This window comes from Pyrus communis, chromosome 3 (genome assembly GCF_963583255.1).
Source record: "Pyrus communis chromosome 3, drPyrComm1.1, whole genome shotgun sequence".
Lineage (NCBI taxonomy): Eukaryota > Viridiplantae > Streptophyta > Magnoliopsida > Rosales > Rosaceae > Pyrus > Pyrus communis.
In genome coordinates, this window is record NC_084805.1 from 18,721,767 (window position 1) to 18,749,333 (window position 27,567).

A 27,567-nucleotide genomic window follows, 5' to 3' on the forward strand; every position below is an offset into this window, starting at 1 on the left:
CATTTTACGTTATTCCAAAGTCGTGCCGACAAACTTGATTTTATGTTATTCTAAAGTCTCGCCGACAAACTTGACATTTTACGTTGCTCCAAAGTCTCGCTAATTTTGTGTATCAACAACTTTAAACACTTCTTGCCAATCTCTATGTGTTACACTTGATATGGCAGAGACGAATGGAGATTCGGTTCAAAAATAGGTTTATGGTTCTCCTATAAGGTGGAAACATCAAGCCAAAACGTGAAGCCAGCCACAGCTAGGCATAACACAACGAAAGCCGCCATGGCTTTTGGCGGCACTAACAAAGAAGCCAAGACATCAACCCATCATAAAGCAAACTAGAACCATATGATTCAAAACAGGTAAACAATTAAGTTCCCCATTGAAAACTATCAAATAAAGGATTCAATTCCTCAAAACGAGATGCCTTGACAAGAAGTTCACTAAGATGTAATCCCTAGAAGTTCACTAAAATGTAATCCTCAACAAAAAACGTATGGCTGGCTGGGACAAAAAAATAGACGACGACACCACTTCACAGCCCTAAACTTCTAATATGTCACCGAAGAAAGGAGTTCAAGCTGGGAACCAATCTTCTCCTCTGCAGATTTTTCAGACTTCAACCTAAGTTTGGTTAGCTGCCTCTTCCTCTCATATGCTAAATGAGCCCTCTCTTTTCTCTTGTTCTCCAGCTCCTGTGAAAGGAAAATAAAAATAAATTCAGTGCATTCGTACACTAAAATCAACATTATGTCATGGCCAGAAAATACGTCAACCAATTGTCAAGCTTAAAGGAAGTTTCGGAATTCCAGCACATCTCAAGAAAGTTTATAAACATATGATCATGAAAACCATATTCATGGATGAATATATACATAAAAGATCATAAAACCGATAAGTGAAATGACCGAAAAATGCAAGGGTGGAGATAACTCCCTAAAGCAACAAACTCTGCTGCGGCTAACTAAAAAATACATTCAAATTACATTAAAAAAAAAAATGCAAACTACATATCCAACAAATAAAAGGGAATGGCCATCTAATTACAACCACATTCAACCAGAATCGTAAAAGCATAAACCTTTTGAGTTGAATTTCATCTTACCTTGATTGTGTCATAATGGTTCCATCCGACCTCGGATGAAAGCTGACCCAACAAGCAGTATTTGTGGCCCTTCTGAAGCCTCAACACCCTAATTTCACAATTGATCACAAACCCAAATTCAGCGAAGCAATTCATCAAACACTTGCACAACAAAAACAAAATGTCACACCAACACCATACTCACTTGAGAGCATCAGGAACCACCATCCTCTTCGTCTTGTCATACGGCGGCGGGATGCCCTCGTAAACCTTCAGCCTCGCCAGAGCCTCAGCTCCGCGCTTAGTCTTGTGCGGGATCATCCTGCAAAAACACAAACCAGTCGCCATTAAAATGGTGAGTTTGGAGTCGAGGAGCGGAGATACAGAGGGGAACAGAGGTGGGAATAGTGGAATTACGACGTTACCCTCGGACGGTGCGCCAGAAGATTTTGGCGGGAGAGCGGTAGTGGATGGGGCCGTGAGAGGGCTGGGTGTTCATGCGCTTCCTGAGAAACCTCATGTACTTCATTTTCTGCCTCACCAGACCGCCCGATATGGCGATTTGCTCAGCGCGCACGACCGCGATCGGCTGGCCGTTCAGAAGGTCCTTGGCCACGACAGCCGCCAGACGACCGAGCATGTGGTGGCGCCCGTCCACCACCACTCGCTTCGCACAGATTCCTGAGCCGGACACCATTTTCTCGCTCTCTGTTTCTCTCTCACCTTCACTCCGTGCGAGTATATAAAAGGGGAGGTTCGTAGCTAGGGTTTTTGTCAACCGTGTGCCCTGTACTCTTTTTGAGGCCGACTATTGGGCTTTAGACCATTTTTAATAAGGTTTTGTATTGGCCCAGTAATTGGCCTTTTTATTGAATTGGATGGTAGAACAACACTATTTTCTCAACAATTTATTTGTAGTGATTTGGATATGAAAGTGAGTGTTACAATTGACAAGTTATCAAGCATTTTCTTGACAAAGATCTTGTGATATGATATGCTTTTAGTGTAGGTGAAATTGGAGATACGTCTCAGCCTAAGCAGAAATTTTAGTGTGCGACTGACAGATCACGTGTCTGTGCGACCACACATAAATAAAAAGTCATCATGTTTTCTTACCATTGAACTTACCTTGCAATCCCTTCAGTGTGAGAGTTTCCGCATATGAACAACCATGTAGAAGAATTTTTCCAGTCTACGAGGATCACAAATAGGCAATAAAAACGTGTTGAAAGTCTTTGAAATAAACAGAATAAGTTAGGAAGAACCGTGAAGTTATCTTGGAAGTGCAACCATTAACGTTTGATTCCTAATCAACTCTTAAATGACAGCTTCTCAAAGCACTTATCTTTGTTGTACGAGATGTAGAGTGGATTCGTGTGTTAGAGCTCTACCTATGCTACCGAACAATGAACATAAGTATGCCCACAGAAGTCGTACCAAAAAATGAAAAAACTACCGGACACAGTGGATTTTGTGGTTGGTGGACGACTATGCCATCCCACCCATTGTCTTGCGTAATTCCCACCACCCCATTCCGAATTAAAAATCTCTCCACCCCCCTCACCCACCACCAACCTACCTTTCCCTTCTTTTCTCTTTCAAATCAAACTCTCTGAAATTTTCAAATCTCTGCATTTCCAACTATGGCTGGAGACAAAAAGGTCTACACTTTGGCTGAGGTCTCCACTCACAGTGACCGCAAGGACTGCTGGCTCGTCATCGATGGCAAGGTAATTTTCTAGCTTCTTCTGAGCTCTGCAGTTTTCAGTTAAATTTGGGGACTTTGCATCTGGGTTGTGTTAATTTGGAGTTTTTGTGTGTGATTGAATCTGGGTTTTGCTCTGATTGGATCTGGGAGAAGTGTTTGTTTGTGGGGGGTTTTGACTTTTGACTGGTACAGTTGAATTTTGGTTTTTATTTTAACTGCATATGTAGTAGTTAGATCGGGATGAAACGCGTTCGAGATTTCTATAAAAACAGAGGAAAATTAAAAGTTTAGGTGGATGATTAGATTGTTATGAAGTTATGAATCAGATTGATAGACATTGGTTGAGCTGAGCATCGATGCCATTGAAATTGAACTTATAGGAGCTTCAGCTGCTGATGGATGTTCATGTCTTTTCTCTTTTTAGTGAATTTCTCGGCCCCAAAGGCGACAAATGATGGATGTTCATGTCTTTTCTCTTTTTGGTATCTAGTATCTTTTAAAGTGCGTGATAGTTTATGGAGAATAGGTGGTTATTAATTCGATATTTTAGTTGATAGGGTGCAATGACTGATTATTTTTAGAGAAATTATCACCGCACACTTCGTCTAATGTCGCTATTGGGTCACTTATTTGTATGTCAAGTGGAGAATTATGTTGCTCTTTGTGTGTGTTGTCAACTAATCCTTCGGATGTGACAATATGGAAGAACTTAATTGTAAAGTGAAGGCAGAGTTACTAATAGTACGATAAGATGGGTTCGAACAGGTTTATGATGTAACAAAATTCTTGGACGATCATCCTGGTGGTGATGAGGTCTTATTGGCAGTCACAGGTTTGACACAAACTTAATCCTTTCCCTTTTTGTATGCGCACATCACAAAATATCGGTAGAAACAGAAACCTGTTGATACCATTTGATTACTGTTTATGGTCCTAAGATGATCCGTGGTTTGCAGGAAAGGATGCAAGTAACGATTTCGAGGATATTGGCCACAGTTCCACTGCTAGAGCAATGCTGGACGAGTTTTACGTTGGAGACATTGATTCGGCATCCATCCCCACGAATAGGAAGTACACTCCTCCCAAACAGCCTCACTACAACCAGGACAAGACAACTGATTTTGTCATCAAACTCCTCCAGTTCCTTGTTCCCCTGCTAATTTTGGGCCTGGCCTTCGGTGTGCGCTTCTACACCAAATCATCAACAGCATAAATGCAGAAGCCGAAAGAGAAGTGAGAACGCTTTCCAATAAGTTTATTACGGGGTCGCAATGACCCTTTGTTATTTTTTGGCGTTTGGAAATGTTGACGATGAAGGGTTGTTAGGATATTCGACAGTTTGGCTTCTATGTGGTAGTGACTTTTTGCCTTTGCTTTCAAATGTGGTGTGGTTGTTGAAACGACATGTCGTGAGACTGATCAAGGCCCAATACACATAAAATTGTGACTGGTTGTTGGGGCTTGATTCAGGGGCCCGGTTAAGTTGTACAGACCTGCTTTTTACACCCAACGATTCCATCACTTCACCCAACATCCAAAAACGTTGTTGGGACGTGGGATAAAATCAGAAAACAACGAAAAACATATTTTAGATAAAAGAAAACCCATGAAAGCCTCATGGTCGACCATGGCCTCCATCTCCTTGGCGGTTGCCGACATGCAAGGTCAATGGTCGATCATGACCTCCATCTTTATGGAGGTCGACGTCCTCTATGTAGGGGGAGGTTGCCTTATAACACAGATCTTTTCATTGAGGCCATAACCAGGAGATAAACTTACCTACTTTAGAGATGTTACTCTAACGGTATTTTGAGTTTCCTATTATGTGTTTTAACTTTTTCAATAACAGTGCATGATTGGCTAGAGAACAAACAGTGGCATCTGTAGGGAAGTTCTTTCATGCCAATTGTCATGACTTTTGTTTTGTTTTTTCTTTACGCATATTAGTCATTAGTAACCTTACCCTTTAAATTAAAACGCTTCAAACCAATACTTTAGAAAAATATCAAGCTAACTTTGCAAAAAGAAATATTGCAATTAAACTACTTTAGTGTTTTTGGGTAACACTTATAAATATCAGAGTCTTTAGAATCAATTAGAATATGACACATGAATGATAAATGATGAATGGTGAATGGTGAATGGTCGATAATCTCTATAGAATCAAATTCTTGGATGCAAGTAGGAACCCTCTAAGATTTGATATCTATCTACTTTTGGAAAGTTTGTGTATGGTTTAGGGGCAAGTTTTGGATAATCTATCAATAAAATAAGTAGCAAAAAGCTAGAAGAAAAAAACAAGAAAATAAGTAGCACAAAGCCAGAAGTACGATGTTTATGAAACACATTTACCTCAGTGTCAACGACGGGCGATGATCTTGAGGCACATCCATAGTGATCATGCAGCAAATTTTTAATTTTAATTATTTGTCAATTGTGTAATTATTAACTTTAATTATTGAGGCTACTTTACTCGTCACCACTAACATTGAATCATGGAATAATACTGTGAGTCACCAAACTAGTTATTCCTTTTTTTTGTGTTAATTCACGACTATTTATTTTGCGTCAATCGATGCGACAATTTATTATCAAATTAATAAAACATTTACTTTTTTATTCTCTCTTCTTATTAGTAAATATAGCAACACTCATCTCTTATTAAAACTCAATATTTTTCAGTTTTTTCTACCTCCAAATGTTACAATCAAACTGAACTGAATTGATAAATTTAGAAGATACAATTAAAGTGTAACTCTGAGATGTAATTTTGGAAGAATATGTCTTTGTAAGGAGATTAAATAGTTAAAACTTTTATTGGACGCTAAAAAATTTGTTAAGTGAGAAGAGGTAATATTTGAATATAAATAGAAACTATCTTTCTTATTTGAAGTGAACAACTAAAGTCGAGGGTGTGCACTGTCACATTACCAACTCGCATTTAGTTTAGTGCAAAGTTTCAAACTCAATTCACATTATCCTGATAACGATATACATTTGTGATGAGTTCGATACATATTCGTAGATGGCTCTAGTAACACAACTCTGTTCTTGCTTTGTCATCGCATCATTTGCATCAGTTGGGATGTAAAAAAGTTTGTGAAATAAGTTGGTGCCCTTCATACTAGTGTCTTTTGCACCACCATATAGCCTATAGGCGGCCAGGTTGTCTCATTGCACAACTGTTGAGTCCTTTGGGCCTTCGAGCAGCCAACACAAAGTGTTAAAATTAGATGATAAGACCCTCCTCAAACACCAAAGAAAGCGTGGTAAAACAAGCAAAGAACCTACTAAAATGTGTACAGAATCTATCTGGACAACGAAATTCCACCTAATATTTGCATTCCCCTCCAAACATTCCTCATAAGTTTTTCCGCCAAAACTTCATCTTCTAGTGAGTTTCTTCCACTTTAAGAAGCAAACTTTGAGCAGCCTAGTAGCTCCTCTTCCTTGAGTTATTCTCCATTAATTCCTAGTCGCTTAGAAACAATATTTGATCAGATACATATATGTTTCCGGCATTTGATATGGCAATGGGAAGCATAGCAAGGGAGGAAAACGTGCTGAAACTGGTGCGTCCAGGAAGGCGTTTGGAGGTGCACAAGAAACCGGTGACAGCTGAAGATGTGATGAGAAGGTACCCCAGGCACAGCATAACTAGGCCAGACATCTTTGAGTTCCCATGGATTGTGGTTAAGCCAGAAGCAGTTTTGGTTCCTGGGAAAGTGTTTTTTATAGTTCCTAACCGCACAATTTATCAGTTGCTTAAAGCCAGAGCGCACGGCAATCACCTTCCTTCGTCTTCTTTGCTTGAACAGAAACAATCTGCAGAGGATCGAGGCCACCATCATGTATCTGAACACAGTTCTCCCCCCAAGGACTGTGCTGGTATGACACGGAAGCACAATGAGCAGAGACGAAGGCTTAAGCTTCAATTTTTTGCTTGTGCTACTGCTATTGTTAGCCCTAGCCCAAGCGATGAAGATGCTGACTCTGACAGAAGACTCCAAAAGGATAACCAAGTAGAGTTGTCATCCAGAAACAAGAAAACTCGGGGAGAATCTAAACAGAAACCTCCGATTCATCCAAAAAATGAAACTAGACGTCGTAGAAAATACGATGATGGCAACAAGGACATTGTTGCAAAATTTGCTGATCTTAATATTAGGGAGAGCAAGCAGGTCCCCTTGTTGAAATCTTGTATGAGGAAACCTGAAAGTGCTCGCAAGTTGCTTCGCCTTAAGGTAACTCTTAACTTGCCAAACAAGGAAGAGGAGCAACAAAGCGAGGCCACTGATTCTGGGGTGCAATTCCAAGGCCTTTAGAGTAGATTAGCACTGCAAGGCATTTTTTAAACTCTGTTTTTGTACGTTGATTATGCACACCAATGTTTTGTTACCTTACTAGAGCAGCTATATAAGTTTATACTACATATCCAGCATAGAGTCTATATTATTTAACCTGCTACATTTTACAGTTAAGTTACGATTCAGAATTTAAACAGCTGTAAAAACTGTACTCAACCAAAAGCATCACTTACAATCAAGATCTTTCCCCGCTATCACTAACTCAAAGCACAAATATTTCCACAAGGAGAGGCCAAAAGAGACATACAAAAGTGAGATTTTCACAAGGCTTGCACTTACTCAACCAGACATAAAAAGTTCCTGACAAAGTGAATTATCTAATCTGTGCTTGCACACGTTCTCTCGATCACTTTAGAATTGGTTCTATAAGAATGCCTTGACGGAGATGTAGATGCCCTTGAAGAACTATTTGCAAAGAAACTCAGCTTGCCAATCTTCTTGGAGAAAGAACTCATAAATTTACGAGAGTTGGACCTTTGCATATCCCTCTTCATACAGACATGTTCTCTCTCAAGGTCATTTAGTCTCATCCTTAACCGAGCTAGCTCAAGTTTTAGCTCACGGTTTTCTCTCCTCAATGATGCATAGTTGTCTCGCGGAGACATTGCTGCACTGAGCGCACCACTGCTGATCCGCCAAGACTGGTGCATTGGCTTGGGTTCATCTTCATTAGAGCATCCCAAGGAATTTCTGAGCCTTATTTGCTCAAAATAAAGCACTTGTACGATTGACTGGAGAGGGAGGCGCTCGTTTTGTGCAGCGTGGGCACCAGCTTCTTGTGAGAGCTTTTGGAAATCAATCATTTTGCAGAGCCTCTTCTTGTCTGTATCGGTTAAACCTTGATGAGCCTGTCACAGGAAGAACATATATAATCAATTGAAACTAATGAAAGAATGGTAAGTAGAAAGGCATCTTAATCGAGACTAATGGCAGAGAAAGATAAGAAAGACATACTTTTAAGTAAATATCAATGGCTCGATATAGCCCATCATGAACTGTTCGTGCGTGCTCGGGTAAAGCATCAGCAATGACTATGAACTTAGCAAGCTTGAGGTTTGCATCAGGGGCTATTTCAGCAAGGTAGTTGTCCACCAACTTTGAAACTTTAAACAAAGCGGTTTGGGAAGGTGAATGAGGACTATCAGATTCGAAAACAGATCCATCTTCCATATCTTCTTCGCTATCATCTTGCTGAGAAAAGTTGACTAAAATCCTATGCACTGTATCCACATCAAATAAGGTATCGCCTGCGTGCTTGAAAGAAGGAATCAGAAGATCATCAAGAGTAGCAATATCCAGCTGGGACCCTATCCTCCTCTCCAGATCAAGTCTGCAAGCAATTGTGCAATCAAGCATTACAGCACTTCGCAAAAGCCCAAATAGGAAATTGATTGGAATAACAAGTTTCTCAACGGGCAGGAGGCCGACAATTGTCTCAACCACGAGTTTTTCATGCCCAGTTGAAGCTGAATTTACGTCAACTTTTGTCTGGCCAGACGGATTCCATAAGCTGGACTTTTTTGTCAACTCCTTCTGCGCATAGTTCACAAGAGATGCACCAATACTCTCAGGGCGAACTCCGCGGCACTTCATGGCTGTTATGACTCTTTCGTACAAGTCAACTCGAATAACCGAAAGATCTTCTATCCACCAATCCCCATCAGATTTAGCTTGCCTGTTCATGTGAAGTCTCCCCGAGCTGCTATACTCCAAGCGTGAAAAGCTAGAAGCAATTTGCTCCACACAAGCCTTTGAGGCTATTGCATCTATGCAACGGCTAACTATTCTCAGCTCATCAGCTAGAGGTAGTAAACTCTCACATTGCTGCAGAACCTCAACACACATTTCAAGATTTTTGCAAACAACGCTTTCAAGGTATTCTTCAGCGCGCGAACCAAGATTATCTTTTGAGAACTCTTCAGTCATTTCGAGGTAATCAGAAGCACAACACAGCTGAGCAACGTTTGAAGATGTGATTTCGAAGTTAATACCATAACAGAACTTTGCTGCCAACTCAAATGATTCTGCACCTCCCGGTAGATTAAGAAGCTCCACTCTTGAGATATCAGAATCCCTGTGTTCAGCAACCAACCTCCGGATTCTCCCACTTCGAGAGACAAGAGGGAACTGCATTCAGAAACACCACAATATATCAAAATTCCATCAGGACAGTGAATTTTAGAGAATCATTTTGAAGAATTGAAAAGTAAACAAAACTGCTAGATAGTTAGTCACCTTATGTAATGAAAAAGCCCCTCCATTCACTTGTATTGTAATATCGCTTGGAACATCCCGAAAAATCCTGCACAATATCAAGAAGTAAACATTCATAAAACATGACACTAATCAATGAGAAAAAATAAATAAAAAAAAGAGTTTCTCTATGCAATACATATCAAGAGAACAATCAGAAAGCATTCATCTTCTGTTTATCATGCATCAGCACTATAGAGCACATAATCACTAGGCAACACTTGCAAAATAAAATTAAAAGTACTCAAGTTGAATTACAAACATAAAACAAAAACACATGAAAATCAAGAAACAAACCATTCATTGTATCGCTGCTGCCGCGAACTCTTAGCCAAGGATAGCTGCGGTTGCTGTTGCTGCTGATGCTTGTCACCGCTGCGGTCCATGGAGAGAAAAAAGGCAACCAAGAGAGAAAATTGGAATGTGAAGGCAAAGAGAAAAGAATGGTAACGGTGGGGTTGAAGGAGTGAAGTAGTGGCAAGAGAGACAGAAACAACAACCGAGCTGGAGATGTTGAAGTTGCTGGTGAACTTGCTTGGCCATTTTCTTTTTCTTTTTGTCAAACAGGCGGTGTGCAAATTGCAAAACATAGATTGCAATTGTCCAAAGCAATGGGCCTCTTTGGTGGGTCATGCTTTTCTGCCTTTAATTTCTTGGGGGGTTTTAGTAATCACACTCAAAACCTTTGCATAATCTCTTCCCGTTTCTGTTGCTTTCTGCTGGACTGGGATTTAATTTAATTTTTATGTAATTAAAGGAGATGATGAGGAAACACAGAAAGCGGGAAAAATATAAAAAGTAGGTATTTTGGTTTGACACTTTGACATGTTTTACTGTACTTTTTGTCCCCTGTAAATGTCTGTAAAAGTGAACGATTCCTTGAGTGAAAAATATCCTCTACCTCATAAAAAATTCAAAAAAATTAAAAAACGTGAGAAATTGGCATTTTATCACAGTGATACAAAGAAGTTAAGTTCTTGCATAATAGTATGGGTTCAAATCTCGTCAATAATTAATCTAACAAGATTTATTGTTTGAATGAAAAAAAAAAGAAAAAAGAAAGAAAGACAGTGGTAAAAAAATTAAAAATAAAATGGTGAGTAATAATGGGATATGAATGCTCCGATGCGTTTTTAAAAATAACTAAAAACGCTTTAAGTGAGCATGTAGAACTGTAATTTGCAGATGATTGCAGATAATTAAGCGTTGATTACTTTAACACTTTTTTTTTTAACAAACGATATTATTTACACTAAAGAGGTGGAAAAGTGGGTTAAGCCTCACAAGGGGTTAGCAATAATGAGGTTCAAATTCACCTTTGGAGAGAATCGAATGTGAGACCTCTCACTTAGAAGTGAAGATGAATATCACTAGACCATAGTATTAAATGACATTATTTTAACACATTACGGCTTGAAATGATATTTAGATAGTAAGCCAACAAGGTATTATATCGTGGGTTTTTGCTCATTACCAAAAGAAGACCCACATACTTCAGTGAATCATTTAACTAAGTTATAAGCATCCTCTGCCTACTAAGGGCTGGTTTGATATTGCTGTGTTTTGAAAAAAAACTGATTCTGCTGTGCTGTGAGAATAAGCGACTGTGAAATAAAGCAGCAGAGTGTTTGGTAAACTTTTTTGTAAAAGTGCTTTTGAAAAAAAAAAACAGTATTATAGTGTTTGGTAAACTTTTATGTAAAACGGATGTGAAAAAAAGCCGATTTTTCAAAGCTGGGTTTTGCAGCTTCTTGTTTTTGGCTTTTTTTCACCAAAAACTGTGAAAAAAAACTGAAGCTAAACATTTACCAAACACAAAAACAGCTCCCAGCTTTTTTTTATACCAGTTTTTTTCATAATCACCTCAGTACCAAACCAGGTCTAAGTTATGGCCTTGCTTTAGCAAACCATTTAACTAAGTTCATTCCGGAGTTGATCGTACTTGTTTGATGAACATCCTCTTTGATTTGTGATCTAATTGAGGAGGCTATCTTCATACCTTGTATCGAGTAGCTTATTTATGACTTTTAATGAAAATCATATCGTCTTTTATCAACAAAAAAAAAAAAAAAAAAAAAGAGTTCTTATAGCAATAAGGTAAGAAATGAGTCATGAAATAACTTCAGTTTCATCTAAGCAATACCCTACATTGCCCTATGAATTTATGAGAAATTGCATGGAATATAGAAATATTTAGAATCAAAACAAACTTTAAAAATTAAGATCTATTATGGGAGGAATTTTCCTCACACGGCCGAAATTTTATGACATTTAGTCATGCCAAGTTTCTACTCATTTTGCATTTGAATTTAAGATTTTTTAGAAATTAGAGTAATTTAAAATAATAACAGGTGAAAAGTAATGGAAGCCATTCTCCCTTAAGAAAAATTTTGCACAATCCACGTGAGGAAGAGCAAACAAAGAAAAGGTCAAAAAGAAGAAAGAGAGAAAGATTTAAAATTTGGAAAGGGAGAGAGTGGCGTGACCACTTTTGATAATTCTATGATTTTGATTTGTGATTATTACCCACCACCTCCACCTGCTGTGGGTCATATATGTTTAGGGTTCTTTAATGCAAGGCGATCTACATGTGGATCCGACCACATATTATTACATTTGCTATGATATCATTTGATTTGATCTTCCACTACCATTTACAAGATATTATATAACATGAGTATACAGTTATAGTGATATTTTGTGTTAATAAAATAAAAATATGCGTAAAATTTTTGTCTGCATGTCTTAATTTAATTAACACAAAATACCATATAACAAAATTAATGTCGTGCCATATAAATTATTCTCAATACAACCACCACCATTCCTTTAATATGTGTAGAATGTAGATGCAAACAAAAACTTATTTGGTTCAAGTCAAAGTCATTGAACCATGCGTGACAATGATATGTGTTTTGTTATATATAGACACACACATAGAATCGTTTGGGGCTAGAATTTTGGCTTGGGCCGAGGTGATAGAAAGCTCAGAAAGGAGGCTGTGAATTTCATCCCGGTATTGAATTGCTGGTGGAGTGGATTGTTCGAGGATCAGGATTGGTTTCTAATAGATTTGAATTAAGTGCTTCAAGATCAAGATTGGCTTTCGGATGAAGTTTGAACTAATCGCATAATAAGTCTAGATTCAAAATCATAGTGCGAGTTGCATAATAAGGGGGTGGGAGCTATAGAACCAGTTTGCCATAGTAGTCTCAACGACTAGATAGATGGAGATTCTTTCTGAGTCTGCGGCTAACTATTTATTTTAAGTCTCAACCGGCAAAGAATCTTTAATTCTTTCGCTGAAAGAGATCACTTCATTAGTCTTCTCGGCAAAATGAGGTGTTTTGTAATTTGTCACTCTCATGTCACATTCGGAGTTTGGCATGCAGACAACAGAACCACCTTTTACAATTAAGACACTTATCTCCTTGAGTATCTTTGTTCATACAGCTTGATATGATTCGGCAGACGTATATTATCATCATCAATATAGTTGAGTTTGCCAAACCTAATACACAAAATGCAGAACTTCGCATTGATTTGCATAACCTTGTCTTCACGTTTTAGAACTCAAGACTGAGAGTATCCTTCATCTTGGTCGAAGGTGCTCGACACAGAAGTAAGTAGCGTATCCTATCACATCACCACATTAATTATTTGTCTAGTCGAGCTCGAGGGCAAATTAGCATGCCCGCATCAGCATTCAAGCCATTGAATGATGTAATTAGCTCTTAGTTATTGTGTGCCACATAAACTTTATAATTTTCAATGCCAACGATAATATAATATAATATATGAATGCATGTATGTAATAAAATGCATGGAGAGTAGGATCCTAAAGTTAAGGATGGTGGTCGATTTTATGAATGAATTCTAAGGTTTGAATATGCATGATTTACGTGAAGTCAAATTTTGTTTCCTTCTCAGTATATATAGAACTCAACTCTTATATTGTATCAAATGACGACCTGTGTAGCTTTTTACCTAAGTTAGGTTTCACAATCGCCAAATGATAGGGTCATTTTCGTTTGACACCTAATATAAAAGTATAGGGACGAAAGCTAAACATAGGATAAAGTTTAGAGACATTTTGCCACCATGCACCCTTTCACAAACTACCTTTTTCATAGAGATATATAGGCCATATATTAAGGATGATGGAAATTATTGAGGATTGAAGGTGTGCATTGTATTGTGGTAGTGGTGGTCTCAAGGACAGTGAGTCCCCATCATTAGAGTACACTTGCACGCCAAGTGTTCCAAAGTAATTACCAATTAGTGATGAGACACAAACAATGTGATTAACAAACCCTAATTAAAGGCATCCAATGCTACAGTTTACGTGCTCCAACTATGCATGGGTTTACTATATATTCAATAGCGTAGTTAGGGTGGAGTCAATGGATGCAAGTGACCACAATAAGCTCTTATTTTCCCACACGAATAATAGTCCCGAACCCATAACCAATCCAAACCCAGCAACCTAAAATCCCTTACTGATCAGCCAAGCATAGCCCTTACACGAAGATTTCTTGACCGTTGGTTCATGCCCAAGGGAAAACTAGCTAGAAAGCCATAGGGAAAAGGTCTCACACACAAACTGATTAAGGAGAGCATTTTTGCTCACCACTATTTAGTGTGGTATATGTTCACCATCCTATTTATCATTGTTAGATCAGTTTGAATTTCGAGATTCGTGTAATGGATAGGCACAAATCTCAAAATTCAAAATCATCTAACGGTGATAATAGGGTGATGAGTAAAAATGCACTCCTGATTAAATGGAATAAATATCTTCGCTTTTAATATTTTCGGTTGAACTTAGAGCTTATTATTATGCCTCCATTGTCAATTAGTCATGGCTCTGCCACTGACTATATTCATATATATAGTTACAAATTATAGTTACACGCAATTGAGATGTGACACTGTATCCTCTAAATTATTGAATTTTTTTTGGTCATATGTGTAACATAATTCAAATGTCACATAGTCCTACGTACAAGATCATGAAAGGTATGATTCGTAAGCTCTATCTATTTTTGTATGCTCCTTTCTCTCAATTTCGAGGACCATGTATTCGATCTAATTGTCTAATTCTGGTGGATACGATTTCAAATGGAGATAAGTTTTGACAGAGAAATCATACCCCAAAAAAAAAAAATCCCAAGTTTTGGATGTTTTATGGATCTTAAGCTCAATTTTTCAGATTTTTAGAACTTTGACAACTTCAGAAAGATAAGATCACTAATGAAAAAACTACAATTTTGGAAAAGGCTTCACAAGGGACCTACAATGCAAAGCAATCTATCCTCGTTGTTTGATGGCCTCTAGTTTTTAAAGGCCCGTTAATAGTCCTTTGATGGGCTTCACGAGAACTTTTATCCACCCTCTTACATGTTTTCATACTTTCAGATTTTAGTACATCGATCCGTTAAGCCCTAGCTATGATGAACAACTAGATGTGCCGGTTGATCTACGAGTTTTATTATAAATATTAGTAACATGAGAAGTAGTTTAATTTTCTATAAGTCAGTGAAGGTTTGGTTCCTTTTGATGTGAGATTTTATCTTTCACATTCTCATCTTATGTACTTCGGCAATAATCTACACAACAGCATTTGTAGTAAGTGATCTTCACAATCTCTTTTTCTTCCTCTAAACTCCTCTATCTTTTCATTGCGTTAGGATTGTGTTGACCCTAGAAATTACAAAGCTTACATGGCACGAAGGCCAAGTAACTATAAGTTAACTATGTCCTTCTAGTGAATGGGGGCGTGCCAACTCGCGACCGAGTTTGGTCGGGCGAGTAGAATAGAAGTAGTGGTGGTGGTGTCAAATGAGATGTTGACTTCTATACTTAAGTGATTACGGCTGATGAAGGAACATGTCATGGCCTTAGGTTCTAGAACCTGAAGACAAGGTTGCTTAGACCACCGCGAAGTTCAGTATCTCTTGCACCATGTCCCGCTAACTCGACTATATCACGAGAATAGGTGCGGCGAATTAGTATCAGACTGTAGGGACACATGTACTCAAAGGAGATGAGCGTTTTTACAGTGCACATGGTTTAACCATCTGATGTCGAACTGCAAAATGCACCTAAGAGTAATCAATTATAGAACACTTCAATTCGCTGGGAAGTCAATGAAGTGACCTCTTTCGGTGAGTAAGTTAAAAGCTCTTCAACGGTTGAGACTTGGGTAGATAACCAAACAGCTATAAGCAGTGTTATTAGTCCAAACTGAAAATGTTCATTGATCGCTTGATTCTACAGCTCCATTGATGTTAGTCCAAACTAAAGATGTCGTCGGTTATCAACACAGTGTTGTTAGTCTAAACTGAAGATGTGTTGACGGGAAGGTTAGGGCAATTATTTCTTTTCTTTTCAAAAGTGGGAAAAGGGTTTTGCGTAGACCGTTTGAGTTGTTTGTTAAGTTGAGGGACTTTCAATGTTGTAGAGCCTCTTCTATGTATAGAGCAGGCTTCCATGATAACAAGACTGATGAGGTAGAGTCGTAATTGGATTGTGCATGCTCAACATTTGCTTAAATAGTCCCTTATCCCCTTTCAGCTGAAACTTCATTTTCATCCAGTCTTTGGCTCTTTGATTCTCACCAAGACTCCAAACCTAGTCCCATTACGAGACTCATTCATCTTTATCTGATTATATAGGCATTCTGATTGCCAAGATAACTCCTATTCACCAAGGCTTATTGTAATCCTTAGCAATTTCAATTTGTATAGGAATTGACCGAGCCACTCACATTTAACCTTTTCACAATCCTTACTTCATAAAGACTCGGTCAAACTGATCCAATCTGTAGGGTAAAAGCCCATTGGCCCGAAGGATGCATACTGGGTTGAGGTTTATGGTTCTTGGGTTGACCCTTTTATTCCCAAATTGTTATTTCAAGCCCAAACATTGCCTTTTCACTTAGGGAATCCTTAACCATGGACATTTGCTCTAAAGGTTTTTAAGAAACGAAGATTCTTTAAATTGCCCAATATCTTGCATTAAATGCCTCAATGCCAACTTTACCTCGACTTATTTACATCTTCATTCTTTCTGTCACATGTCTAATATTATTCTTTTTCACTTGTAAGTGCGAGATCCTAAATCCACTTCTCACCAAGAGTAAATTCGAATTAAGTTGATACTAATAGTTCATCGTGAGACTTACCACGCTTTTCTTACCGTACTATAGATAATATTGTATGTATTTAAAAATTTAATCTGAAACTCACTACTCACTAGCCCGTTAATAATTTCTTAAAAGTTAAGCCCATATTGCACGTCAAGTATAGTCGGGCCGTTGACCATTAGTCCAGTGACTTGTTCGCAGCAATTTTGTTACGATAAGCCAGAAAGCAGCAGATTACGAACTATAAAAAATAAAAATTCAGTTGTTCATCATCTCTGTGTTCACTACCATGCACTCTGTCATCGCCAATGGATTTATCTTCGTGGTTCCGACGCAAACTCTTGAAGAATAGCGAAGAGACCAAAAACCCAGATCCCTCAGAGCAAACCCTCCTTCCCCAACAAAACGAAAAGGAAGAAGAGCAGCTGGGAGTCACAGAGCAATTGGTCGATCTTGTCAAGTCCTTCACTTTGGACACTTTCAGGAATTTCCCACTTCCAGGTACATAAAAGATAACACCTTTCTGAATTAATTTTAATTTTTATTGTTTCTTTGGTGTTTTAGACGGTAATTATTGAGCTTGATAATTGGTTTTTTCTTAGGTTAATTTGATTTTTAGGTAAATAATGAAAATTTATAAGCTGGGTTTTCTTTGTCGGGATAAGGACTGTAATGGGTTCTTTCTTTTCTTGTTAGTGGAGTGAAATTTGCATTGATTCGATGGCGGTGCAGATGGTGAGGGAGCTGAAGAAGATGAAGATCTGTCTGGATGGCAGGAAAGGCATGCCACCATTGTGCTTTCAAGAGTTAAGGTTTGAGTTCTAGCTCATTGTTTATGTTTAATATCTTTTGTAATTTGATGTCAAATTCACAATTCTAAAGTTGGTTTAGTGAAGCATGTAAATTTATATCAACAATTGTAGAATGCTGCTCCTTGGCCTTTTAGGATGTTCTCTAGCAATTTGCAATTGCTTTTTTTTAATGGTTGGTGCCTTTAGTTGTGTTGAATTTGTAGGACAAATAAGAAATGGTTTTAGTCCAAGTAGCTCGGGAAGTTCGATCACATGAGATGTTCCAGATACCTTATCTAGATTTCTTTTTAGTTATAACTTGGACCTGGACTGCATTGTACAACCCTTTAAGAGCATATTTATGAATTGGATCTTTCGTATTTTCAGGAGCTTTCACATCTGAGATATAAGCTATGCCCCCGCTACCTGAAGGAACGTGAATTTTGGAGAGTGTACTTTATGCTTGTCAAGAAACAAGTGGCGGCGTAAGTATTTTACAAGTTTCAGATTTTCAATCATTTTGCACCAATGTTATGTGATGAGATCATGGTTCAAATTCTGGAATGATTGATTAGTTGTTGATGGGATTTAGGAGTATTCATCTAGGTGGTTTAAGTTGAATATTTTGAGCCAATTATGTTGTTAGTGTTTGGAACATGCTTGCTCCTGATGGAGCTCTAGACTTGTATTCCCTTCCTATCATAGGGTCAGTGAAGGCTGGTTTTGAAAAACAAATCAAACAAAAACGATCCAATCATCTCAACGAACTTGAATACTCAACTTTCATTTGGATTTGATTTGGTCAAACAAATAGGCTTGGACTGCGCAGAAATACGTGTACCTCCGTTTGAATCTTATAACTAACAAGCATATGAAGTTGAAGGAACAAAATGTGCTCTGTTGTGAATCAGATAGCACCGAGTTCTTGATTTAGTCTGGCATTATAAGGCTTATAAGTTTATAGTAGATGTCGACAATGTTGAAATGCTGTTGTCACGCTCGCACACTCGCACCTGAAGCTCATTTCGATCCCTGAAAAGTTGTTGACAACAGGATGATGCTTAGCTAAAGAGTCATGTTAAAATCAGAATTGTTAAATGTGACCATCACTGTACTTTTTCAAATCTACAGATTCTAGCTATAAACAGATGTGCATAAAATGATACGAGTCCAAGTGGTGATCACTATACTTTGTCAAGACATGTGCGTCATTACGCTTTTGAACTATGCGATGTTTTGCTTGCCTAGAACATGTTCAGTATCTGTGTATGCATACACACTCATTAAACGTGATTTCTTGATTTGATTATCAGATACGAGCTGCGTGCCATACAACAAGAGAGGATCAAAGAAATGGCAGTGGAGAATGAGAAGTCTACAAATACCAGTGCATGTGAAGTTGAAATGTCAGAGGCAAAGCAGGGAGCAAAATTAGCGCCTCCAACGCCATAGCATCACATAAATTGCAGTATGCATTTCTTTTTAGCAGTAGGGATGTATTGGGTAGTAGGACTGTTCCGCTGGACAAAAACGTACGTATATGGTTAGAACATGGAAACTTATCCATTCCATTCAATCCTTGTGCTGATGAACCAGTGACTTGTTAACGCTAATTTCTGTACTGTCTTTATTTAAGCTTCTGTTGGTCGACTTTGTCATAGATTGAGGGGGCGTTGTGAAGATCTGGACCCTGTGATCTAGCATCGGGACTGGAGCAGGGGATTGGAGTGGGAACCCAGGTCTCCATGACCTAATAGAACCCTTGTTCTAACCTTTACTTATATGCTGATAATTCCTCTTGTATTACTAACAAACTTCTGTTACAAATCATGATCCTGCATTTGCACAATTATCCAGTATTTATACTAGATTGCAAGCTAGGGTAGTTACACGATATTTTCCTAACTAATCATCAATTAACAACCACAACATTCAATCAATGATTCCCAGACACTTCTCACTAACAATATGAACCTATCACAACCTTGTACAAGTATCACCAACAGTATCCTATCATGACCTGAACCCGAGCCAAGGCGTGCAGGCTCCCAATCAGTAATCATATTTAGTCAAACAAGTAGACAAATCTCGTCACCTTACGATCCAAACTCCATCAATCTGATTTTTTTTGGAATTTCACTTGATTCATGGAAATTTAGACTGCTTTGTTAACAACTCACTGTAACACTATCGACGAACTACTCAAACACTACAAAGATACTACCAAACGCTACAGAGGAACTAAACAAAAAATGAAACATTTCAATCATATATCTATTATATTTTTTTTGGTTGATTTCATCTATCTAGTTGTTGTAGTGCATTCAAAGTTCAATAAAACTTTAAAGTCACTCGTCTAGACGTACCAATATGTAGTTTTATGGAAATTGGATTTGGTTTTGTGACGTGCTCTGCAAAATGGGCCGCAATTTTCGGTTATGGAGCTTATGTTGGTCGGATTTGGATTGCACTGTCCTATAACTCATCTGCATACAAGAAAAAAGCAAAACCCAACGAACAAGATACGTTCTAATTTATTCTTGTAAATGGTTCCATTCGAAACTCAAGACGTTGATTCGGTTTTATTGGAAATTATCAAACAACGGAAATATCACAATATCTCACATGAAACATGAATGAAGAATCGATGACAAGTACAAGGGCAATACTAATTACTAGTGGAATATCAAAGTCCTCTTTGGTGTCAAACTTGAAGTCGAAGGTATTAACGAGAGTGTAAATTCCATCGTCGATGTTGCTGTTAACTATTTCCCCGGTAGTAAGAGTGTCGTTCTGGCTGTAAGAGAAAGGAATATTGCATGAAGCCTCCGACGCTAATAGCCTTACCTTCACACCCTGGTCATTGGCAGCACAGCAGTCTTATACACAGCCTCCTTTTCACTACTTGTGATAGTCTCAATTTCTCCCATACGGACTGATTCTGTAGACCCAATCTTGATCTTTCTGTTGTCTGCGATGACTGGAACACTGGCACGCGTGTTGCTCCCTACACTACTCACCCTCAGAAGTAAGGAAACACCGGCGTACTTCTAAGTAGTGCTCCTAGTTTGTATACAAGACCTTTACCTCCACCGGAAAAGTTTCTTTGTTATGATTAACAACCTCACCAAAGCCGATTTGGACAACATTTTGGTTGTACATTCTCAGGCCTTTGAGGGTGATAAGGGACAATCTCTTCCACCTCCATGCATGCTTCGTCGTCTATAGGTTGGATGTTGGCACGAAGGCAGCTTGTAATTTAGTCGGTGGTATATAATTCTTTTGCAGAACTTCTTGTTTCTTAGGTTGCGGAGAGCAAAGAGAGGAGCTAAGAAATTGGATTAAACAATAAAGTGTAAACACAGAACTGTTTCCCGTCGTTTTTCTGGAAAAATACAGAAGATCAATGTACAAATTCAAGCTAGAAATAGAGGTGCATACTAGTCCATCACTATATTTTTCACGGCAAGTTTACTATCTGCATACGCGCGTACACACTCATTAACTAGGATTTCTTGATTTAATTTATCTAGGGGTGATTTTCGAGCGGATCATATCAGAAACAAGGTTTCCAGCTTCCATTTCAAATGTCAGTGGACGTAACGTTGACATGTCAGGGTCGAAGCTCGAAGCAAACTTAGGGTCTCCAATGCCATAACATGACTTGAGTTGCATTCTGCATTTCTTTTTAGCAGTAGGATTATTGGTTGGTCCCGCAAAAACGTACGTACTGGTAATAGCATGCAATTACGTTCAATAGTTGTGCTGATGAACTCGGGATTTGTTAGGGTTAACTTCTGTGTGCATTTTATGTACGATTACTGTCTTTTAGATGAGTTTCCATAAGATGGCTTGATATTCGGATCGTCCCATACTTCTCTTTATCGCAAAAAACTGCTCGAGTTCTCTTTGCCAAGTCCAGTATGAGAAAAACTTGAGTGTGACCGAGATATGTCCCATCTCTTTATTTCCGGTTACATGTAAGAATCGACTCCGGTCGAGAACCCATGTTATGGTATGGGTAATGGGGCTAAACTTTGGGTGACTTGGGTTATTAATATGCATTGGGTTGGATGATAACTACTTAAACCATCATGAAGGTATTTAGGCTAAATTATTCAATGAATAATGAACTCGTTATCCAAGTGAATTGAACTTGAGACCTCGCTTATAAATAGAGATGCATACCAACAGGCACTAGACTAGTGTTAGTTTCTTTGGAAAATGATCCTCGCTGGATCCTTTTTTTGGGGATCCCATGATTGTGACCATTCAACGTATATCGTGCGATCAGTTTTCGTTAGGTAGTATTTATATTTAATTTTAAATTTTAAATTTAAAATAATTTCTAACCGCACGATGTACGATAAACAGTCACGATCATGGGATCCCCAGGAAAAGGATTTGGCGAGAATCCTTTTCCAGTTTCTTTTGATACAATAATATTGAGGTTGAGAGATTGGGCTAAACCACATGATGGCTTAACAATAATTTAATTCCAGACTTGTTATTCATGTAAATCAAACTTATGCCCTCTCATTTAAAAGCTGAGATGAATAATATGGAGGCAAATTCTCTGCCCTCCCACTTCTCGTGCCCTCCTGTTTGTGTGGTCACCGTTAAGCCACGTCAACATTTTATATTACTATTCATTTTTGTCTTATTATCTCTATAAAAAAAAACAATATAAAATGTTGACGTGGCTTAACCGTGACCACATAAAATAGAAAAGTACGGAAGGGCACGAGAAATGGGAAGGCAGAAAATCTGCCTCCGAATAATATAGACCGTAGCGATGTAGTGCTACAGTAGCTTAGCTCAAGAAGTTGCACCACTTGGGCACCGTTGCAGTTGGATCGCCAGTTTTTACTGTTCTGTTAAAACAAAAACAAAAAACTTTTACAGAAGGAATATGAAAGATGAGAGAAGTGGACAGCAGCAAATCTAAGTTAAAACATCATTGTGTGATGGCAGTGATGCAGTCACTGCACAGAACGCACCATGTGAACTGAAACCAAAAACCACTCAAATCCCCCACAACGGTCTACGCATACGCTCATGCCTTCATTCACGCTCGCAACTCAGTAAAAGTAAATGCCCACTTGACACTTGAATCACTTACTTCGACAGCTTTGCTTTGCAACCACAAAACTTTTAAGAGGAGAGAAGACAAAATGGTTGCGGATCACAGTTCAAAATTGACCCTTTGAACCATAACCCAGTTAAAATTGATTCTCTGAATTATTACTCTAGTTGAAACTGATCATTTGAACTATTTTTTGGTAAATTAACTTTCTAAACTAATTGAAATTAGTCACTTAACCCCTCACCATTAGCTTCAATTAAATTCCAGCAACTCTATCGTCAAATATTAGCACGTGTGCAACACGTAATTCACTCTTAAGGGTAACGTCGTGCCACTATTTGATATACGGTAAAGTGGATGAAACTTCATCGAATATGCCGATGAGAGGTTTATTGGTTGAGTTCAAATAGTTCAGAAAATTAATTTACCAAACATCAATTTTAACTTAAGTAATAGTTCGAGGGTAAAACGACAGTTTATATGATAAAAAAAGCCATGTAAGAGGCCCGGAGCTCTTAAGTTTTTCTAATACTATTCAAGTACATTCGTATAAACAGCAATACAAAAAGGTCAAGCTCGTGTCAAGCTGTAACTTGTCTGTGAGGTAAATCTCCTCCCATGTCCGCCATTATATTCTGAAACCGATTGGGCAGATGGACCAGTTTTTGCACTCAAAACTTCCAAACCCTAATTCAACAAGTTGAACACAGAAACTAATGGAAACAATTACACATGCCAGTCTAATCCAACCAACCAGTCCAAATGAGTCCAATCGGGTCCATGGACAAAGATAACTCCAAACCCTAACCAATATCCATCATAAAATCTAACTCCTTGCAACAAGTCAAAACATGCAATGCAGAAAGAGTCTTACCTGTAACAAGAAAACAACCAAAATCTGAAGAAGACAATCTTACATGAGATTTCCTACATGGAAACATCATCATCAACATCAAAGACCCACAACACCGAAAGGGTTTTTAGGGTTTGTCATCCATTTAATTAGTCATCGTCAACAGATGAAACGAGAGATGGGAAAAGGAAATTGAGTTACGTTTATTAACCTCCAAAGAGCACATGCACTCTTTGAGTCGTTCCTACCCTAAATATTGACAGCAGTTCATTTCAGACAAGACAAAGTGAAAATCTAGTAAATTAGATATGTCACAGAACCAGGCACTCTTTCCCGATCTCTTCTCAAAGGAGCCCCTTCATTCTTTTGTCAAAGAATTTGGTTTTATACGCTATCGACTACTTCATAGCTCTGTTATTATTCGTCGAATGACAGTCATACTCATATAAGTTCCCTTGGCATGGGCTTAAAAGGTTTATTTCGGATGCTGCACCCGCTAATTCCCGGCACGTCCTTCTAATGGATAACAACTGAGATACTATGGTATCAGAACCTGAAATATATAGGCAGGCCCCGCTTAGGGAATCACTTGCTCCCATTCATACCTTCCGGGAAGGGGTAAATCGTTGATGATGTCAAAGTTGTACCTGCGAAAACCCAACCACCAAATATGAGGATTTCACGGTACTGGGGGTCCATGTAGATTGCTAATCTATTTCAGTTAACATGAATCACAATCAGTTAAAGTTGGTTTTGCAATTTAACTAGCATACTTCTCAATGAAGATTTTCTGTTGCTCCTCCTCATGTCGGGCAAAGAACTCCTCCATCTCAAGCGTGGTTGGGATATTTCTTTGCACATCGTTTCTAACTCTCCGGTGAGTTGAAATAGAACTCGTCCGCCTTGTGGTGGAACCGGGGGTTCCTATTGTGTCTGACTCCCTTATGAAGCTGCACGGCGTGGTTTCTCTAGTGCTCCTGTATTAGACATGGAAAAAACAATATCAACCCTGCAATCTTACATCTGAACATCACTTACAAAAATCTAAAAGAACATACAAATTGTACACGATTCAAGGGAAATCTTAATCTACAAAAATATTATTACCCGGGACCACCTTCATCCCACAAAAAGGGACCAAAATGTGTTTTCTTTTGGTGTCCATGTGATATTAATAACAAAGAAATGAAATAAAAATGTACTACATAAAACAAATTACATTTTGGCAGTGTATGCAAGCAATTAATGGCACGAGATCTGGAAGTTTTTGTCACCTATACAAGTAACCCCAAAAAAGAGGTGTCCAACTTAAATGTTTGAGAGGCAAATAGGCCCCATGAAAACGATATGTTAATGCTCTAACACAAATGAAACCCAAGAGCGATTGCTGTCGGTACTGCAAAAGAAAGTTTTATTTTCCCTCACTTCATCATCATATGGACACCCCCAGCTTTTGAGATCAGTGCTATTTTGCAAATCAAAAGAGAGAACATAGACGCATCCAAAGAATAACAACAATAGTTTGTCCCTCGTGTCGTCGCCTCAGTCCTAATGTGTACTAACAGATGCAGACTAAATTGCCAAAACATGATTTTGAAACTAGCTCTACAAAGATAATGCACAATTATATATAATCTATATGATATCTGCTCAAGTATATCTTCTTATTCTTTCACTGTCTAGTTAAGTTAAAAGCAATAAATCGGCTTTACAAAGAAGCTGATGAAATTTTAGGAACCATGAAAAGCAGATGACTTTGACAGTGTGGCCCAAAAGCCAAAGCTAAAAACTTTATATTTGAAAGAAAAGTTTGAAAAAAAATTCAAATAAAAACCATTTCTTGCGAGGGAAGAGGTGGAGGGAAACGGCCATTTTTCAAGTCTGAAAAAGCTTAAAATATTGCCTTTCCTATATTATTAAAAGCCAACAATTATTAATCAAGAAAATCATATTTCATATCAACATTAGGCAAAAAGTACAGACAAAACCAGTGCTAAGCATCAATATTTAAAATAAAAAAAAATTAAATTAAAAATAATTTAGATGCAAACAAGAACAGAAGAAAGAAAACCATCCCATTTGAGCTAAAGAAATAAAGAAGCAAAATTTACCTGTCTCTGGCTTCAAAATCCAAGTTGTTTTCCCCAAACGAAGCCTCTACCCCCAAATCGTTACCATACTCTGCTCCACTTCCGAAATTACCAAAACAACCCTCCTCCCCTTCCTTCTCTTTCCTCTCAACGGGTCCAGCCCAGTCCAACTCCACCGACGAGCCCACGCTCAGCCTGGATTTGGACCTCGATTCCACCGGCCGCCGTCGGCTTTCCCCGCAGCAGCCTCCTCTGGGCTTCTCCGAGGGCTCATTAATTCCGCCGCTCTGGCTCTGCTTTTTGACGGCGTCGTTTCGCAACGGGGGCTTCTCTAGACGGCGGCTCCTCAGCTGGAGGTAGTACAGGGAGGAGCTATCTGAGTCCGATTCTCCGGCGGGGGATTGATCTTGAATCTCTTGCTTCTGCTGCTGCTGCTGCTGCTGCTGGAGCTTTTGGAGGGCTAGGGTTTTGGCTCTGGTCCGAACGCCGAGAGAGGACTGCGGCGAAATGGAGACCTCCATCACGGCTACGTCGCCGGAAATTTTCGATTTCTTCATGTATTTCCCCATAACTCAGGCCCTTCCGGCCTCTCTGCGTTTTCTTCGAAGTTGGAATTTGGAGAGAGAAAGGTGATGACAACTGACGGAGGCGATATCTATCAGAGAGAAAGGAGAGCGAGAGAGAGAGAGAGAGAGAGGGAGAGGGAGAGGGGGAGAGAGGGAAAAAGAGGGTGGTGGTGTTTTTGTGGGGGGGGGGGGGGGGGGTCTTTTGGGGGAGGAGAGAGGGAGAGAGAAGAAAAGTTAGGGTTGGGGGTTTAGGGAACAGTGGTACTTTATATCTCTACATTCTCGTCGTATTTTCATTATTTGCCCCTTCTCTCTTAAATTATTTCTTCCGTGGACCCTTCTCTCCCTCCCTTCTATTTCCTTTTCTTTTTAAGTTTCAAAAATAAATTAATTATGGGATTTATCACAAATAGTTCTTAAAATTGATTCTCATCTTCAAGACGGTATTTGAAATTGAAAATCAATTAATGTAGGTGTAATTTTGGTTGGGCCAACCCGAACCACCCATGTTCAACCAGACTTTAACCCTGAACAAGCGGGATTTTTTTTAGTTATAACCTGCCAAGTCGCTCATTGATTAGGTTGAGTTGGGTTGATCATTTGCCCGTCCGAACCCGACATATACTATGGGGGGAGGAGAACCTGGTGTGCAGAAAAACTTTATTACAGGTGATGACACACTTGAAAATATTGGGGTATGCTAAGTTTTTGTAAGTTCCTCTACAACATATGATCTTGGTCTCGTGCTTGAACGTTTCTTTTATATTCATATCAAATGGTTATAGCATTACATTTAATTTGAGACTTCCATCAAATTGCTGAACCTGAGGAACTTTAGTTAATCAAGCCTTGAATTCTGGTAAGCGAATCACCATCTCAGACTACAAGTTGAATTAACATTATATACGGTAGCAAATGTCCAAGTTAGTACTAGCTTTGGTATTTCTTGTATTTTAATTCAAACTTTGCATGGTTGAAACATTCATATTTAGTTTAACTTTATAACGGATACAATTTGAGGAATTGAATTTTAATTTTGAAAAAGTTGGGCAACCCGAACCCAACCTAAGTAAATCCAAACCTGATTAAAACCCAACCCGAACCCGATCCTGAATTGTAAAAGTTGGGTTAGGGTTGGGTTGACCTTCCAACCCGCCCAACCTGAGACACTTCCCGGCAGAATTGGACTTGGCCACAAGTATGAAAATTGCTTCCCTCACTGAGATATACTTGCTTCCCTCACTGTAAAATTTGGTAATTTTTGGAAATTGTTGAATTTTCCGATGAGTCGGGGAAGCCGATCGCCACCGGCGGTGGCACTTTGGTCATTGGGCCAACGATACCTTTCTAAGTCCAACTAGATGTCCTGAATTTGTATTTGAAATTCATATGACGTGGTTTGATCATTTGAACCTAATTTCATTATGATACATTACTTGATCAAAATATGAATCGACGATCCGACTGTCGGATTGTGATGAAATTTTAGTATGTTGTTCTAAAGGCATAATGTAGATTTTAGAAGATTATGGATCCAAAATCCGATGTGCGGATCTTCCGGATCAAATTACATAGGGATGTGGACCCGACCGTTGATCGGAAGTTGACTTTTGGTTAATAGATAT

General features: G+C 38.7%; 5 protein-coding genes across 5 annotated transcripts; 2 read left to right on the forward strand and 3 right to left on the reverse strand.

The window, feature by feature from the left end:
• Positions 1-326: 326 nt before the first annotated feature.
• On the reverse strand, positions 327-1,830 carry LOC137729240 (large ribosomal subunit protein uL13z-like). Its single transcript, XM_068468103.1, has 4 exons — positions 1,507-1,830; positions 1,287-1,403; positions 1,103-1,190; positions 327-692 (listed from the first exon to the last, which is right to left on the reverse strand). Exons 1-4 carry the CDS (start codon positions 1,776-1,778, stop codon positions 549-551), a joined length of 621 nt encoding a protein of 206 aa, XP_068324204.1. The 5' UTR covers positions 1,779-1,830; the 3' UTR covers positions 327-548.
• Positions 1,831-2,587: 757 nt separating this feature from the next.
• On the forward strand, positions 2,588-4,161 carry LOC137729415 (cytochrome b5-like). The gene is made up of 3 exons (XM_068468360.1): positions 2,588-2,811; positions 3,555-3,621; positions 3,746-4,161. Exons 1-3 carry the CDS (start codon positions 2,725-2,727, stop codon positions 4,000-4,002), a joined length of 411 nt encoding a protein of 136 aa, XP_068324461.1. The 5' UTR covers positions 2,588-2,724; the 3' UTR covers positions 4,003-4,161.
• Positions 4,162-7,321: 3,160 nt separating this feature from the next.
• Positions 7,322-9,980, reverse strand: LOC137729806 (BTB/POZ domain-containing protein At5g48800-like). Its single transcript, XM_068468840.1, has 4 exons — positions 9,707-9,980; positions 9,392-9,458; positions 8,111-9,283; positions 7,322-8,004 (listed from the first exon to the last, which is right to left on the reverse strand). Exons 1-4 carry the CDS (start codon positions 9,793-9,795, stop codon positions 7,474-7,476), a joined length of 1,860 nt encoding a protein of 619 aa, XP_068324941.1. The 5' UTR covers positions 9,796-9,980; the 3' UTR covers positions 7,322-7,473.
• Positions 9,981-16,816: 6,836 nt separating this feature from the next.
• LOC137729854 (uncharacterized) lies at positions 16,817-18,982 on the forward strand. Its single transcript, XM_068468900.1, has 4 exons — positions 16,817-17,057; positions 17,289-17,368; positions 17,735-17,832; positions 18,661-18,982. The coding sequence occupies exons 1-4, from the start codon at positions 16,865-16,867 to the stop codon at positions 18,797-18,799; spliced, it is 510 nt and encodes a 169-aa protein (XP_068325001.1). The 5' UTR covers positions 16,817-16,864; the 3' UTR covers positions 18,800-18,982.
• Positions 18,983-23,463: 4,481 nt separating this feature from the next.
• LOC137729349 (cyclin-dependent kinase inhibitor 3-like) lies at positions 23,464-26,075 on the reverse strand. Its single transcript, XM_068468275.1, has 3 exons — positions 25,398-26,075; positions 24,060-24,263; positions 23,464-23,933 (listed from the first exon to the last, which is right to left on the reverse strand). Exons 1-3 carry the CDS (start codon positions 25,943-25,945, stop codon positions 23,864-23,866), a joined length of 822 nt encoding a protein of 273 aa, XP_068324376.1. The 5' UTR covers positions 25,946-26,075; the 3' UTR covers positions 23,464-23,863.
• Positions 26,076-27,567: the final 1,492 nt, after the last annotated feature.

Coding starts and splice junctions, on each gene's coding strand:
- LOC137729240 (XM_068468103.1), bottom strand. CDS start 1,778: ATGGTGTCCGGCTCAGGAATCTGTGCGAAGCGAGTGGTGGTGGACGGG. Junction 1,404..1,506: donor TTCTGGCGCACCGTCCGAGG/GTAACGTCGTAA, acceptor GTGTTTTTGCAG/GATGATCCCGCACAAGACTA. Junction 1,191..1,286: donor GTGGTTCCTGATGCTCTCAA/GTGAGTATGGTG, acceptor TTGTGAAATTAG/GGTGTTGAGGCTTCAGAAGG.
- LOC137729415 (XM_068468360.1), top strand. CDS start 2,725: ATGGCTGGAGACAAAAAGGTCTACACTTTGGCTGAGGTCTCCACTCAC. Junction 2,812..3,554: donor GGCTCGTCATCGATGGCAAG/GTAATTTTCTAG, acceptor GGGTTCGAACAG/GTTTATGATGTAACAAAATT. Junction 3,622..3,745: donor GGTCTTATTGGCAGTCACAG/GTTTGACACAAA, acceptor CGTGGTTTGCAG/GAAAGGATGCAAGTAACGAT.
- LOC137729806 (XM_068468840.1), bottom strand. CDS start 9,795: ATGGACCGCAGCGGTGACAAGCATCAGCAGCAACAGCAACCGCAGCTA. Junction 9,459..9,706: donor CAGCAGCGATACAATGAATG/GTTTGTTTCTTG, acceptor GATATTGTGCAG/GATTTTTCGGGATGTTCCAA. Junction 9,284..9,391: donor GGGCTTTTTCATTACATAAG/GTGACTAACTAT, acceptor TTCTGAATGCAG/TTCCCTCTTGTCTCTCGAAG.
- LOC137729854 (XM_068468900.1), top strand. CDS start 16,865: ATGGATTTATCTTCGTGGTTCCGACGCAAACTCTTGAAGAATAGCGAA. Junction 17,058..17,288: donor CAGGAATTTCCCACTTCCAG/GTACATAAAAGA, acceptor ATGGCGGTGCAG/ATGGTGAGGGAGCTGAAGAA. Junction 17,369..17,734: donor TTGTGCTTTCAAGAGTTAAG/GTTTGAGTTCTA, acceptor TCGTATTTTCAG/GAGCTTTCACATCTGAGATA.
- LOC137729349 (XM_068468275.1), bottom strand. CDS start 25,945: ATGGGGAAATACATGAAGAAATCGAAAATTTCCGGCGACGTAGCCGTG. Junction 24,264..25,397: donor GATTTTGAAGCCAGAGACAG/GTAAATTTTGCT, acceptor TGTCTAATACAG/GAGCACTAGAGAAACCACGC. Junction 23,934..24,059: donor CAGAAAATCTTCATTGAGAA/GTATGCTAGTTA, acceptor GGGTTTTCGCAG/GTACAACTTTGACATCATCA.